The sequence below is a fragment of the Coffea arabica genome, chromosome 7e (genome assembly GCF_036785885.1).
Source record: "Coffea arabica cultivar ET-39 chromosome 7e, Coffea Arabica ET-39 HiFi, whole genome shotgun sequence".
In the NCBI taxonomy this organism is placed as follows: Eukaryota; Viridiplantae; Streptophyta; class Magnoliopsida; order Gentianales; family Rubiaceae; genus Coffea; species Coffea arabica.
The window spans coordinates 16,983,438-16,996,669 of NC_092323.1; the positions used below are offsets into that span (position 1 = coordinate 16,983,438).

At 34.6% G+C, this 13,232-nt stretch overlaps 1 protein-coding gene across 2 annotated transcripts; it reads right to left on the reverse strand.

The window, feature by feature from the left end:
- Window positions 1-314: 314 nt before the first annotated feature.
- LOC113701825 (NAC domain-containing protein 82-like) lies at window positions 315-6,832 on the reverse strand. Of its 2 annotated transcripts, none has more exons than XM_027222650.2 (7): window positions 6,646-6,832; window positions 5,224-5,762; window positions 4,707-4,984; window positions 3,748-4,230; window positions 1,524-1,985; window positions 1,321-1,420; window positions 315-873 (listed from the first exon to the last, which is right to left on the reverse strand). In XM_027222650.2, the coding sequence occupies exons 2-7, from the start codon at window positions 5,378-5,380 to the stop codon at window positions 401-403; spliced, it is 1,953 nt and encodes a 650-aa protein (XP_027078451.1). In that variant the 5' UTR covers window positions 5,381-5,762; window positions 6,646-6,832; the 3' UTR covers window positions 315-400. The 2 variants fall into 2 exon arrangements, 1 of the variants encoding a protein (XP_027078451.1); XR_003451015.2 differs by having other exon boundaries at window positions 426-873; window positions 955-1,420; window positions 6,646-6,830.
- Window positions 6,833-13,232: the final 6,400 nt, after the last annotated feature.

The window sequence follows — 13,232 nt, forward strand, 5'->3', positions numbered from 1 at the left end:
CGTCGTAAATTCCCATGCTTTCCTGAATCCTTTGCGGATAAGTTTGGTAGGGATGATAATGGTGATGAAGAGCAGGTGAATAGAACTGCTGCGGCTGCATCTTTCTTGGAGGGTTTTTTTTAAGAACGATGCTCTGGTATGAATAATGTGAAGCTAACGTTATGAACTCTGATTCTTATATAGGAATTGTAGAATCCACATCTGGTTAGGACATGGGATTTGATTTGGATTTTATCTGGAAAAGTTCGCTTAGGATTAGGAAAACAGGTTTTGGAAACTTTCCTTTTTTTTTTTTCTGATTGATTGCCGTCAAAGAAGGAAGAGAAGGTATAAATTGAACTCAATTTCAATGCTGATTGATAACATAACTAACGGCAAGACTTCTAAACCCAAGGAAAAACTAGGAGCAAAGTACTGAAACAAAATTAATAAAATCCATGCTTTTAATTGAGACTACATGCGCTCGCTGATGAGTTAATACAAATTGATGAATCGTTTTAAAGCAACCGATTATTTCACAAAAGCAAAACCAGCTCCACAAATACCAGACAAATTCTCTTAAAAGTGAAAACATCAGCATGCACACGAAAGCTGAATCCAATCTTAAACAGAACACAACAGGAGAACCACAACCGCGGTATCCCACTGCCTTCTGAAATCCTAGCACAGGCAGGTTCCACCAAGGGCTAAAGACAAAAGTAGACTCCCCCACCATAACTGACAAAGCGTCTTTAGTGCAAGTAGCGAATCTATAAGTCACCTCGGCCTTGACATGTATGGAGGAGCCATCATAAGCAGCTGATGCAGGATCAGCAGGTACGGACTCCAACAACTGTTGGAGTCTTGAGTAGTGTGGTGTTCTTTGCTGCGCTCCTGGGACCAATATAACAAACAACAGAAATGAGAACTTTACTGAAGAACATGCTACAGAACATCAGAGGCTGCAGCATGTACCTGCAGCACCCATGGACCATAAATAAGAGGTTTTTGCAACATCATCAGATGCTGCAATTGACATTGTAAAATGATGACAGAATCACCTAGGACAAAAGAAAAAAGAACAAGAGGTACAAGAAATAGGTTCTTTGTCACCTCTCTTTGACAATAATGCGGCCTACATTATCAGATGAGACCTAGAGGTACATAGTACCGTCAAGCATCATGCATCATGTAGAAACTCCAGTTTCACAAGATGCAAACTATCCACAGATGCCCAGTATCTCTAGCTGGGCTCTCTACATTGACTTGACTTCAGAACTATAAATAGATCTTGAAGCTTGTGCAACGACCAGAATTGTCATCAGAAATTATGAGATCTACCTCTTTCTTGATTTCCAGCAGCATTCCTGATATCCTCCAATGGTCTGTTAGTAGTAAAATCCAAATTGTATGCAGCATTCGTACTGTCATAGACGTTCCCCTGCAATTTCATGAATTTCAATAAGCAACACGTGAGATATTCATTAAAAACTGAAGGAAAAGCAGCAGGTTTCCAAGAAATTTTAATGTTGCCAAAGACTTACCATTGGGAAAATACTAGTGGAGTTTCCTTGTATGTCAGATGCATCGGGCAACACTAAAAGATGATGCAAGTCTGTCGGATGTTGCTCGTAACCAGGAATATTGTCACCATTCCAGGTATGGTTGCTAGTGTTGTATTCAGTGCATAAACTCCCAGCAAACACATGCTCAGATCCACTAGAATTGCTCGGTCTATATAAGCCACCAGTATGCATTTGTTCAGGTCCACAAGATTGAGCAGTGAAATTCAGTGGAGCATCAAGGTCATTAAGTTCTAAAAAGCCACTGTCATCTTGTAGACGCATGTTGTTTGTAGTATAGCCAATTTGATAATTATCAAACAAATTAAGTCCACCTCCATTGAGCTCAGCCAAGTTACTGAGGTCTTCTAGACCACTAAATAGATCACCTCCATCTGAATGAGGGATAGCTTCCGCAGCTCTTCCTTGACCAAGATCACCAAGCTTCTCATAGAGAAACGTAATACCAATCAGCAATTATTAATTACCTATTATATGCATCAAATTAATACAGCATCATCTCTATGTTAGAGCATTTTATATAAAAAATTTGCATTTTACCAATCACTATGCAATTTTGGAAAAAAAATTTACACTAGTAGGAACTTCATGATCCCTACAACAACATCCACAACCCAGAGAGACAGGGATGTCCTGTACACTTTAGTAAACACCAATGAAGTGCTTAAGCAGGAGATGCTCAGTAGTTTACAATGTAGCATTGAGATCATTTGAAAGTTGAATTGAAAAACAAATAAACCTAGAAGACTCTCTACCAATGTCATTACACCAACCACCTGGAATGCACAAAGGTAAGAGGCATAAAGCAAATCAGAAACATAGATGAGTGCTAATCATAGATGGCCACTAGGACTATATCAGCTATAATCTATCACTTGACATAGTCTATGACCCATTCAAATAATGATTAGACTCGAGGATTAAGATAAAAATAGCAACAGACAATTGAAAGCAACATGGATTAAGATGGAGTTTAATGTTTAGGTATAACAGTTATTCAACGGGCAGGATAAAATCTAGCATTTGAAACCTAAACTTAGTAACTTGTGTATTGGACCACCACAACCTTGAACCTCAGATTTGAGTTAAAAGCCAAATCCTAAGAAGCATGCGTAGACTCCAGACCTCTACAACCCGGACGACAAAAGAAGTAATAATGAACATCAATGACCTAAAGGCCAAAAAAAAAAGTAATAATGGACAAGAAAAAAATCCTTAGAATACCAGAATCACAAACTATATCTATACGAGCAGCACAAACGGCTTTCTCAATAGTACAAGATCAGATCTCTTTACTGGATGTAGACTACAATATTACAGTTCTCACAATTATTCTACATAACATTTGTCATTTATCAGCATAAATTGTCTTGGAAAACTACACAAACCAAACTTGGAGGTGACCTTTCTTTCAGTGACACTTTCTCTGCATGATTTAAAACCTAAGCATTCAAACCATTACCGAGAACATTCAGTTACAAGAAAATAAGAATGAGAAAGATATTATGATCCAAATTTTAAACATCCAAAATACATAATTGTAGGCCTATTGTTCTACCCCGCCCCCATCATCGTACATCATGCTTGCTAATAGTTTCTATCCTCCTGAATATTCTAATTTTCATTTATGATTACCCAACTAACATAGAGCCAAAACCTTGAAAACATGGAAAAATAGACAGTAAAAATGAAGAAACCTTTAAAATATATATGAATGGAAAAGGAAGATGTATATCCCCTACAGCTGAGAGTACATTCCCCTTGAAACATTTAAAACCACTTTGAGTTCCTTCTCAAACTTAGTAACACTAAACCATTCAGCCACCTCAACAACTGATCTACTTTTATAGATGGCATTTCAATAAGACACTATAAAGTATATTCTTTCACCAGTCCAGAATAAACAAACTCCAAAAATGATCAAACCAAAAATAAAAAAGGAGTTGTCAACATTTCAACTGTTATTTGCATTACATTTAATCAGGCGAAAGAAAGTGAGTCAAAAGTTATAACTAGCAATTCCACCTACACCAACGCATCCAATCCGACAGAGAAAGAAATAAAGATAACAAAATAAGGAAAAACACACCTATACACAATGAATAATCATACAAATAGCCATAGCTACACATGTCACACCATATCACGCTACATAAACATCAAGAAATCAGATGGTATTACATACCTCAGTATTTCCATTAACAGTGGGGAGCAAAGGGCTATCTTCTGAGAAAGCTGCAAGCAAATGAAGAATATCATCTGGTGGGTCCATGTCCATGCCATTACCAGAATGGCTAGCTGAGGTTAGACCAGCTTCACTTAAAGACCATCCAGATGCATTCCCAGTATCAACCACTCTTGTGACCATTGAACTATTCTGACCATTCGAGAGAACCGTATCTTTGGAAGGCTGAACAAAGGAAGGTCCAGGTTCATTTGGGGGCATTAGGGGTGCATTTCCAAGGTCAACCAAGCTAATGGCAGCAGAAGAGTTATCATTTTCAGGCTGCACAGGTTCTACAGTTGATGGGCCACCAGGTAACAAAGAGTCAACAGGAATCTCTTCATCATCATCCCAGTCCTCTTCTCTAAAAGGCGCTCCATACGATGCACCATTTTTAGGTCCTGGTCCACTCTTGTGGAAGAGTTTGCACAAAACATAAGCATCCTGGAAGACATGGGAGTGAGACATCAACTTGAATCAGATGACAAATGTATACCCGCCAGCTAATAAGATTGATAATAAAAGACGACGAATATCTAATAACAAACATAAAAGGCAGTAAGCAAAAGAGTATATTTTTTAGTTGGGGGGATACTTTCTTAAAGGCTCCACTAGGACTCAGTCATAAACAAAATGAGGTTACATTAGTGATTCAAAATTCAGGTTCAGTCAGTCAATTTGAAATATTTAAACAAACAAGAACCTTAAATTTGAACTTCATTGGCATGCAAAGATGCAAGTTGCAATGATCATTCCATCCCGTAGAAAAGGAAACAAAGAATAACAAAGAGATTAGAGTCAAAAATAATATTTAATATGGCCTCAATCAATATTAATAGAAGAATACAAGAAAGCAGGACAGCTATATTTCTCAAATGAGGCAAAATTTAAAAATTAAGCTAACTTGAGTATAACCATACCTGAGCATACCCCATATCAGCCAAGTTCTTATCTTCAATCCTGTATTCATGTATCACCCAATCAGTTCTTTGCCCGCGCGGAGCACAACCTTGGTGGAACACCAAGGTCTTAACCATTCCAACACTGTTCTTATTATAAGTAACAGGTCTATCCTTTCCTGTGGTCTTCCAGTATCCAGTTTCAGTTGAACGGTTCATTCTTGACCCGCTTGCATACTTCCTCTCTCTTGGGCAGAAGAAATACCACTCAAGATCCTTACTTTTCAAGCAAGATTTATCTGATAAAGAAATTCAAGTTACTGAGAAGTTTTTGTAGTTTATAGAAGGGACAAAGGATGGAAACAAAGAACAAATCTGAGCAGGTCCTGCCACTAACAAGACAGGTCACATGCAAGGATGATGCATATTGTGCTTCCAAAACGATAAATATGATACCATCATATTCAGAAAAGTGGGAGGTGGGTGGGGAGGGAAGGGAAGCAACTAAACAAATTAAAGATTAGAGAAAAATAAGTACCAGGAAGATCCCATGGAGAGAATTTGTAAATGTTGAGCTCTGATATGGCTTCAAAAGGAATTTTCTTTCCCATTACCTTCCGTTTCAGATAGTACATAACCAGCTCAACATCAGTTGGATGAAAGCGAAATCCAGGAGGAAGGGACGTCCTCACCATCAAGAATGACCTCAGAACGTCCCCCAAGAGAATAACTTCTTAACAACAGTAACAATCTTCTCAAAGCTCTGTGTCTGACAAAAAGCAATACCAAACCCTTTCCAAGACAATATTGTACTTCGTCGGAGAAGCAAATAGTTAACCAGATGAAGAAAAAGGAAACTAAAAAGAAAAGCACTAGAAGAAGATATATGTACGCCACAAACCCCAACACAATACCCTCCTCCCTCCTAACTAAGTCAGCCAACGTCAAGTCCAATGCCTAAATAAGATCTTCCGATGGCACCACAGCCTTCCCTGGTTCATGAAACAGAAAGCGCCCCAGAAAAACAAATGATACTTCTTCAAGGAACCAAAAGACATCTGGCGTGCAGTACAAAACCTATATCATCCAAAGAATCAATTAGCTACTTACCAAAATATTGCAACTAAAATAAAACACTCGAGATGTGTTTAACTCCAATTATAGCAAGCTAGATAACATACATCCAAAATCAAAACTTTTTAGGTGAAAATCACCTCACATTAGAAAAAAAAATTTATTCAACATTCATCAAGATGGTGGAAGTTAAAGCCACAAAAAACTTGCACACGTTTGCTACGTATATTACCACAACACTGTAGAAATCCATAGCATTTTAGGCATTAAAAACAATAAAAAAAAAGTTTCATTTTCATCCATCCAATCCATTCAACACATAAACTGAACCCATCCTACGGAACTTTTTTCAAGCCCAAATAAAGTATAGCATGAAAGCACTCAACCCCTAACCACCAAATTTTCCAAAAACACTGGCAAGACCAGATTAGAAAAGGTTACACTGTGCAGATGCTAGTAAACAGCCACAAACAAGATAAACTCTTGCATCAAATAATAAAGCCTCCTAAAACCCATTGAATATGCCAAAAATACTGGAAGCCCAGATAAAAATAAACATCAAAAGCAATCCAGGCCACTCCAAACTTCCGCCGCCAGCCAACGCCGCCGCCACCCCCCCCCCCCTCCGGTTATCAAGTAATCAAAAAACAAATGAAATTACCAATAGTTTTATCCAACATGAAAAAAAAAATCCACAGCAGCTCTCCTCAAATTATTCATCAAACAGACACTAAAAAGGCAGCGAAACCCTAGAAAACCCCCAATTGATGGCAAATTGAGCATTGAAAACATAAAATTTGAACGCCGACCGATGGTAAATTGAACCGCGAAAACATAAACATCGATAAAATATGAGGACTGCATTAAAAAGAAGGCTATTACTCACCCTAATGGGCGACGGACGGGAGAGGCGAGACGAAGAGAGAAAACGCGTGAAGAGATAGTATGTGGGAAGAAGCAAATGCAAATGAAAGAGAGTGAAATTGTTGGGAAATGAGGGGTTTTTATAGAGACAGAGAAGAAGCTCAGGACTCACTCAGGGGTTCAAGGAAAAGTGTGAAAGGAGGGAAGCTTCAGAAGTACACCTTGAGCTGTGATTGGTTTGGCTTATTTCATTAATCGGAGGGTTTTAACTTTTTTTTTAAGTAAATAAATGAGTATTCACTGTGCAGAGGGGTTATTACTTATTATTCCTATTAGGAAAATGCTCGAATCCCTCTTAGGTATCGTCTAATGATTTAAACTCTTCAGATAATTTGAAAATTAATTACCCTTATTCTATATGTAATAGTAAATTTAATTTCATCGATACGATATCTAGAGAGGATTATAGAATTCTTCAATTAATTATAAGGTAAATGTATATTCGCTAATCAAATGGTTTAAAAAATAAACAATTAATCCACGAGATTGAGAGCGGTCCTGGCCATAGTTATTAAACTCAATCTGAGAGTGGGTTAATGGGTTACTGATTGCACTAAAAGGTGGACGATTGAAACTTTTAATTGATGTAATATATTTAAATATAATATTTCGCAATTCTTAACACAAGACGTATGGTAAAAAGAATAAGTAAATCTTGTTATAATACAAAAATAAATAAAAATTTGTTATAGCATGCTATAACAAAATTTTTATTTTATCTTCAATGATTTATCAAATAATTGTCATTGTGAGAGTTATAACCAAGCAAACTTAATTTTTAATTTATCCAACTTTCAAAATTAAAATTTTATTTTTGTTTAGCTTGTTGTTGTATTTTATGTACACTTTTTTAGGAGTAATTTTTTTGTCTTGAGAATAAATTGAAATAATATACTATGTTTTTATTAATCTGGCATTCTACCTCTTACATTTTATGATATTAGGTGTAATGAGCTCTAAAAAAACACACACCAAGTATCTACTGAAAGAGAGAGCTTTATTTTATATATATATATATATATATATATATATATATATATATATATATATATATATATATTGAAAGTAAAAAGAAATAAAACATGTTTAAAATTAATATAAAAAAGCACAAAGGCCACAATTATAACCTACAAGGCTTGTAAAATAATTCCACGAGATCCTTTTTTTTTTTTGTCTGAAATTGTACTTTGTTTGTCACAGACATATTTTTCAAAGAAACTTATACATGTTCCCATGGACATAATCTTTAGAAATAGAAATTAAAATGCAAAGTTGACAAGACTGGAGAGCAATGTATTACACTTTTGGAAATATAAGATCTAAACTCAGAAACTTTTCATGCTTCAATGAGAAATTGGATATCAAATGAGCTTATACCTTTCTTTTACTGTACTTGGTTAAAACTAAGACCTTTGTTCAATTTCTTTAGAAATTTTAGGTTTATACTAACTATGCTGGAACATAAACATTATTGCCTTCTAATTTTTCTTTTTTGCTTCTAATTTTTGGATTTAAACTCTCTATTTATAGCCAAAATATGGAGTGTAATGGCATAAAATTACACAATCTGGAAGAGCCAAAATATGGAATGTGCTAGCTCTTAAAAAAAAATCTCTAGAATCTTCCATGCAATTTGGTTGACTTATAGATCAAAAAATCTATTAATAAAGACTTTAACATTTAGGGTGGGTTTAAGTTCACACCTCCATAATCAAAATTCACACCCTTATAGCCAAGCTGTCCAAAAAGCTCATAATATTTATGGGGCTTGGTAGAATCTTTTTCAATAAAAAATTAGACTTTTTTTGGTGAAAATAGATGGTGCTAATTTGGATTTAAAATTTACATCATTATGAATAGTCATAAAATTTTCTGATTTTTTGTTTTCATTCACTTTGATGGCATTTATTTTTTTCCTCTTATTTGGTGAAGAGAATGTTTTTATCCCTTTTTATCACGTCAGAGGAGATGAGAGATTTTTACAAAAAAAAAAATACAAGCGTTAAGAAAATATTTTTATCTTTTTGGCACGTTGCACTTCAAAATTGATTAAAGTATAATTTTGGAAAACACTAGCAGATCAATAATTAGGATGATAGTATCAAACAATTTCAACTAATTAAAATTTGTAATTGATTCTTTAAACATATCTTGTTTTATGAAAGACATTTTCTTTTATTGGAAAAAGTTTCTATCAAATTCCTATTGAGGGGTACTGTGAATTTAATGCTAGACGTGTGAATTTAGACTGAGGGGTATGGATTTAGCCTTACCCTAATAAATAAGGTGATCAAATAGTCTATTGTTAATTACTTTAATTTATCCACGTCAATTTGAATGAACAGTACTGCACCTTTTATTCTGGAGGGAATTTCTGTTGAAGTTTTGGAGGGTTTGTTTGTGAAGTCTCAGGGAACATTACCTAATCTTCAGTACTCTGGAAGGAAACCATTTAAGTCATTTTTTGTTACGTCCACAATATCCAAGGCTTGGTCTTCTTCTTAGCTTTTCTTCAAACTATTCAAAATTTTTGAATTCCTCCTATTTGACAGTGTAAAACAAATCCAGGGCAACTCTTTTGAGTTCGCAAAGTATGGCATCTCAGGCTCTTTGGAAGCCATATTTTTTCACTTCTGTAGCTCCTTCACTTGCTAGAGGTAGTTTGGAGAAGGCAAACTTCACTTGTTCCTTCCATGATGGTCTTATATCCTTCTAGCTCCTTCTTTCTCTTCTGCTAATGGCGATTTCTTGGAGGTTTTCTATTGGTACCATTCTTCTTGGTCTTAGGCATATTATGAGAACTTGTCTATTGGGGTCAAGAGGATGTAGACTCCACCTTCTCATTTTCGCATGAAAATTTCATTTTTGCTGCATATGATAGTCTTGCCTTCTTACTTGGTTTTATCTGCATTTTCTGTTCCTGGAAAGTTCTCCTAGCTGAGGCATTGTGATCGTCGTTGAGAGTGATTACATAGGAGTTCCTTTAGGCTGCTTCTTGCATAATCTTCCAATCTCCTATAGTAACTAAATTACTCAATTCTATGCTAACAAGCGCTCTTAACTCAATATGAGCCATGTTCGTTTCTATGTTTTTTTGTAGTCACCATATTAATTTACTTTTACTGTAAATGTTTGGATTAATTTTATATACGCTGTCAATGTATATACTATCACTATTATATACATGACATATATGCAAATTTTGAATTTGAAATCCAAAATTATTTGAATTTTTTTAACTGCAGGATACAAAATTTGAAGTCCTGCCTGCAGTCTAAAGAGGGGTTTTAAATTCCTTTTGGTGGCCAACTGACCTAAAACAAGTTGGTTAAATTCTTAGTTTCCTTGATTACCATAACTTCAAAATAGCTACTAAGGTATCAATAATATACTATGCACATAAGAAATCAAAGATAAAGGAAAGAAAATTCAACCATAATATAAATTGAAGAAATTTAGGGCACAATTTTGAATTCCTTGCATTGATAGTAAATAGAATGATACAGAATCTAATCTTCACATTTAGCTTTATGCTTTGTCTTTATTATTAAAATATTTTATCTCTAATTATCATCCATTCATTTTCAGTATGCTTATTAATATAATATTATTTTGCAATTGTGCCTCACGTTGGTTCACCTCTGCCTCCTAGTGGCGGAGTCACATTCAAGTGCGGGCAACCTTAAAGAATTTTTAAAATTGGCTTGAAAAATTATAAATTTTCAATCTTGTCCTATAATTGCACCTCCTAAAATTTCTAAAATTTCCTATGCTCCTTTACTTTGCCCCCATAAGTTCTTGAAGTCTACAATTATCACTTAGTTTATATATGATGACATATTTGAAATGAAGACAGGTACCAGTTGAAAATTTAGGAAAAAAAAAAGAAGAGAATTTCAAAACTTTTGGTACACAAAAATAAATGTAAAAAAATTTGTTGTCTGCTGCACAAAGAAAAATATCATCTAGTTGTTATTGTTGAAAAACACTAAATAATTTTAACCAAATTCACACCATTATCATACTAGCTATTAATGTTTTTCAACAAAAAATTTTGTCTTAATCGTGGTAATTACCTCTCTAGCCTTGGATTCTAACTCCATCACTGCTCTCTCCCAAACTAAAATCTTAGGTCCCTCATTGACCTTCATTGAGTTCAAGTACGAGATGTAAAAAGTGGCAGGACGTTGCCCTCAAAGGGAAGTTTCAATGCTTACGTTAATATATGTATACAAAGAAAATACTAAAGAGATAAGCTCTTAAAATGAAGAAAATACTTGAATAAAAATGGAATGAATGAAAAGAAAATGAAAAATCGACCTTTATAATATAGAGAATCGCAGACGGGCTTCATGGCCTTTTTACTTGTGAGGCTTGACACTTTTTTGGATCCGAATAGGACTATCAATAGGGTCCGGGCAATCCGAACTCGGCCCATTTCGCTCGAAAAAAAAAGTGCACTTAACTTAATTTTTATTGGGTCGGACAGAGATTGGATCTAAATATTAGGTCCAAACTAAATGTGAATCAAGGTGGACTATACTAGGATCAGACCCGATTAATATTCGGCCCATATATGAGTACAATTATATTCGTAAAATATATATAATAATATCTATAATTTATAAATACTAGAAGTTAAGGCACACCCAATGTGTGTGTTATTAATAAAAGATACTAAAAATTATTAGCATTATTTTTTTGTTGAAAAAATAGTAATTGAAAATAGTTAAACTGTTGTAGTTTGAAAATAGGTAAGTGGTGGTTAATTCAGTAGATATGGAGTGATTTTAGGGATATGAGTAGTTAAAATAATGTAATTCTTTCTAGAAGTAAGGTAGATTAGTCAATACATTAAATGACATAATTTGTTTACACCAAACCCGTCATCCCACTTTATATATACTAAGAGATACACATTACGACATAAAATGTTGATATTTTATATATAAATTTATAATTATAATATATATTATAATTATGTGTGTATATATATATTATAATTATGTATTTAATAATGAGTTTGGGCGAATTCCAATTTAAAGTCGAAACTCATATAATGGTGTAAATTGAGATTAAATCTTTTAACATGAGACCAAAAGCTTGAAAGCCCAAAAATCCATGTAACTTGTGAGTCCAAATTGGGCTTGCTATAATTTGGCTTAAAAAGCCTGATTGACACCCCTAGACCTGAATCTTACTTTGGGTTGTAACTCCAACATCCCAACAAGGCCTGTAGATAGTTCTGCTAATTTCTTGTGGCTCTTGGCGGTTTTGTACATTTTGCACACATCGTAACTTTATTTGCACACGGCGTAATTTTAAAACAAAATTTTGTGGGTTCCACACACATAAAAATCGAGGTACAAGATGTGATTTGGACCATATAATTTTTTGTGGCCAAATCCTGCCTATGAACTGTGGGTTCCACACACATAAAAATCGAGGTACAAGATGTGATTTGGACCAAATAATTTTTTGTGGCCAAATCCTGCCTATGAACTGTGCGGTGACGGTCCTTCTGATGACCGTCCCTGCCCCTTATCCCTTCTGAAACTTCATTCCTCCTAGCTATCTGCGCATGAAGAAAATAGATCACGGGACTCAAAAGTTCCACTTCAGTTCAATTGAGGGTAAAATAGCCATTTTCTTACACTGTAATCCTAATTAATTTACATCATACCTAAATTTATTTACAGCATATCTCCACTTAATTATACTTTAGGGACAAGTTGATCGTAAAGGATCTTTTCTCCCACTTTTTGTATTATTTCCTGTCATAATATCTATCAAACTGTTATATATTTTTCAAGAATATCCCATTTTAATTTTTTTTCCTTGTTCCTTTTAAGTTCTAACACTACTAAGAGGGTAGAATACAAGACGTTAATGTCATAATTTTTTTCTTCGACCAACTTGTCCAAACATCTTTCCGCAAATCGGTTTGAACTTAAACTTGTGAGACCCCTAGTTCGAAGAATACAAAAGTGGAGGGGAAAAAAAAAAAAAAGAATCCCACTGATAATTATTAATTACGCTTGACATTGAGGTCAACGAAATTCGGAATCTTGTCTGCGTTTCGGTTTTTGCCGTCTAGATCTGAAGAGTATATGCAATACGTAAGTATTTCTGCAATCCTAGTGGACAGGAACAAATTGATCTTCCATCACTTTTCTCCTTAAAATGGCACAATATATATATTTTTTTAAAAAAAAATACGTAAAATATTAAGGTAATATAAATAGGTTAATTCTTTTTACATTGACAATGTATATATTGATAAGATTGGATACATACCAAATATGTAAATTTAGAAGTTCAAATTCATATTAAGACTCTGAGATATTCAAACCTACTAGCGTATACCCGTGAATGTTAAAAAAAAAATTCACCAAAAACATAAAACTTTTTCTCCCAAAAACCACAATCGGAACAAGAAATAACTAATGTTAGCCGTTGACGATATATGCTTTGTACAGTGAACCTGCACTTTCTTCCAGGAGGGATATAAAACACCTATTCGGGGGCAAAATACCATCCACTCTTTTG

Bases quoted from the DNA above. Each gene is read 5' to 3' on its own strand.
- LOC113701825 (XM_027222650.2), bottom strand. From the start codon at position 5,380: ATGGTGAGGACGTCCCTTCCTCCTGGATTTCGCTTTCATCCAACTGAT. The intron at 4,231-4,706 runs GTATGGTTATAC...CATGTCTTCCAG, and splicing joins CTGATATGGGGTATGCTCAG to GATGCTTATGTTTTGTGCAA. The intron at 1,986-3,747 runs GTATGTAATACC...CTCTATGAGAAG, and splicing joins CTGTTAATGGAAATACTGAG to CTTGGTGATCTTGGTCAAGG.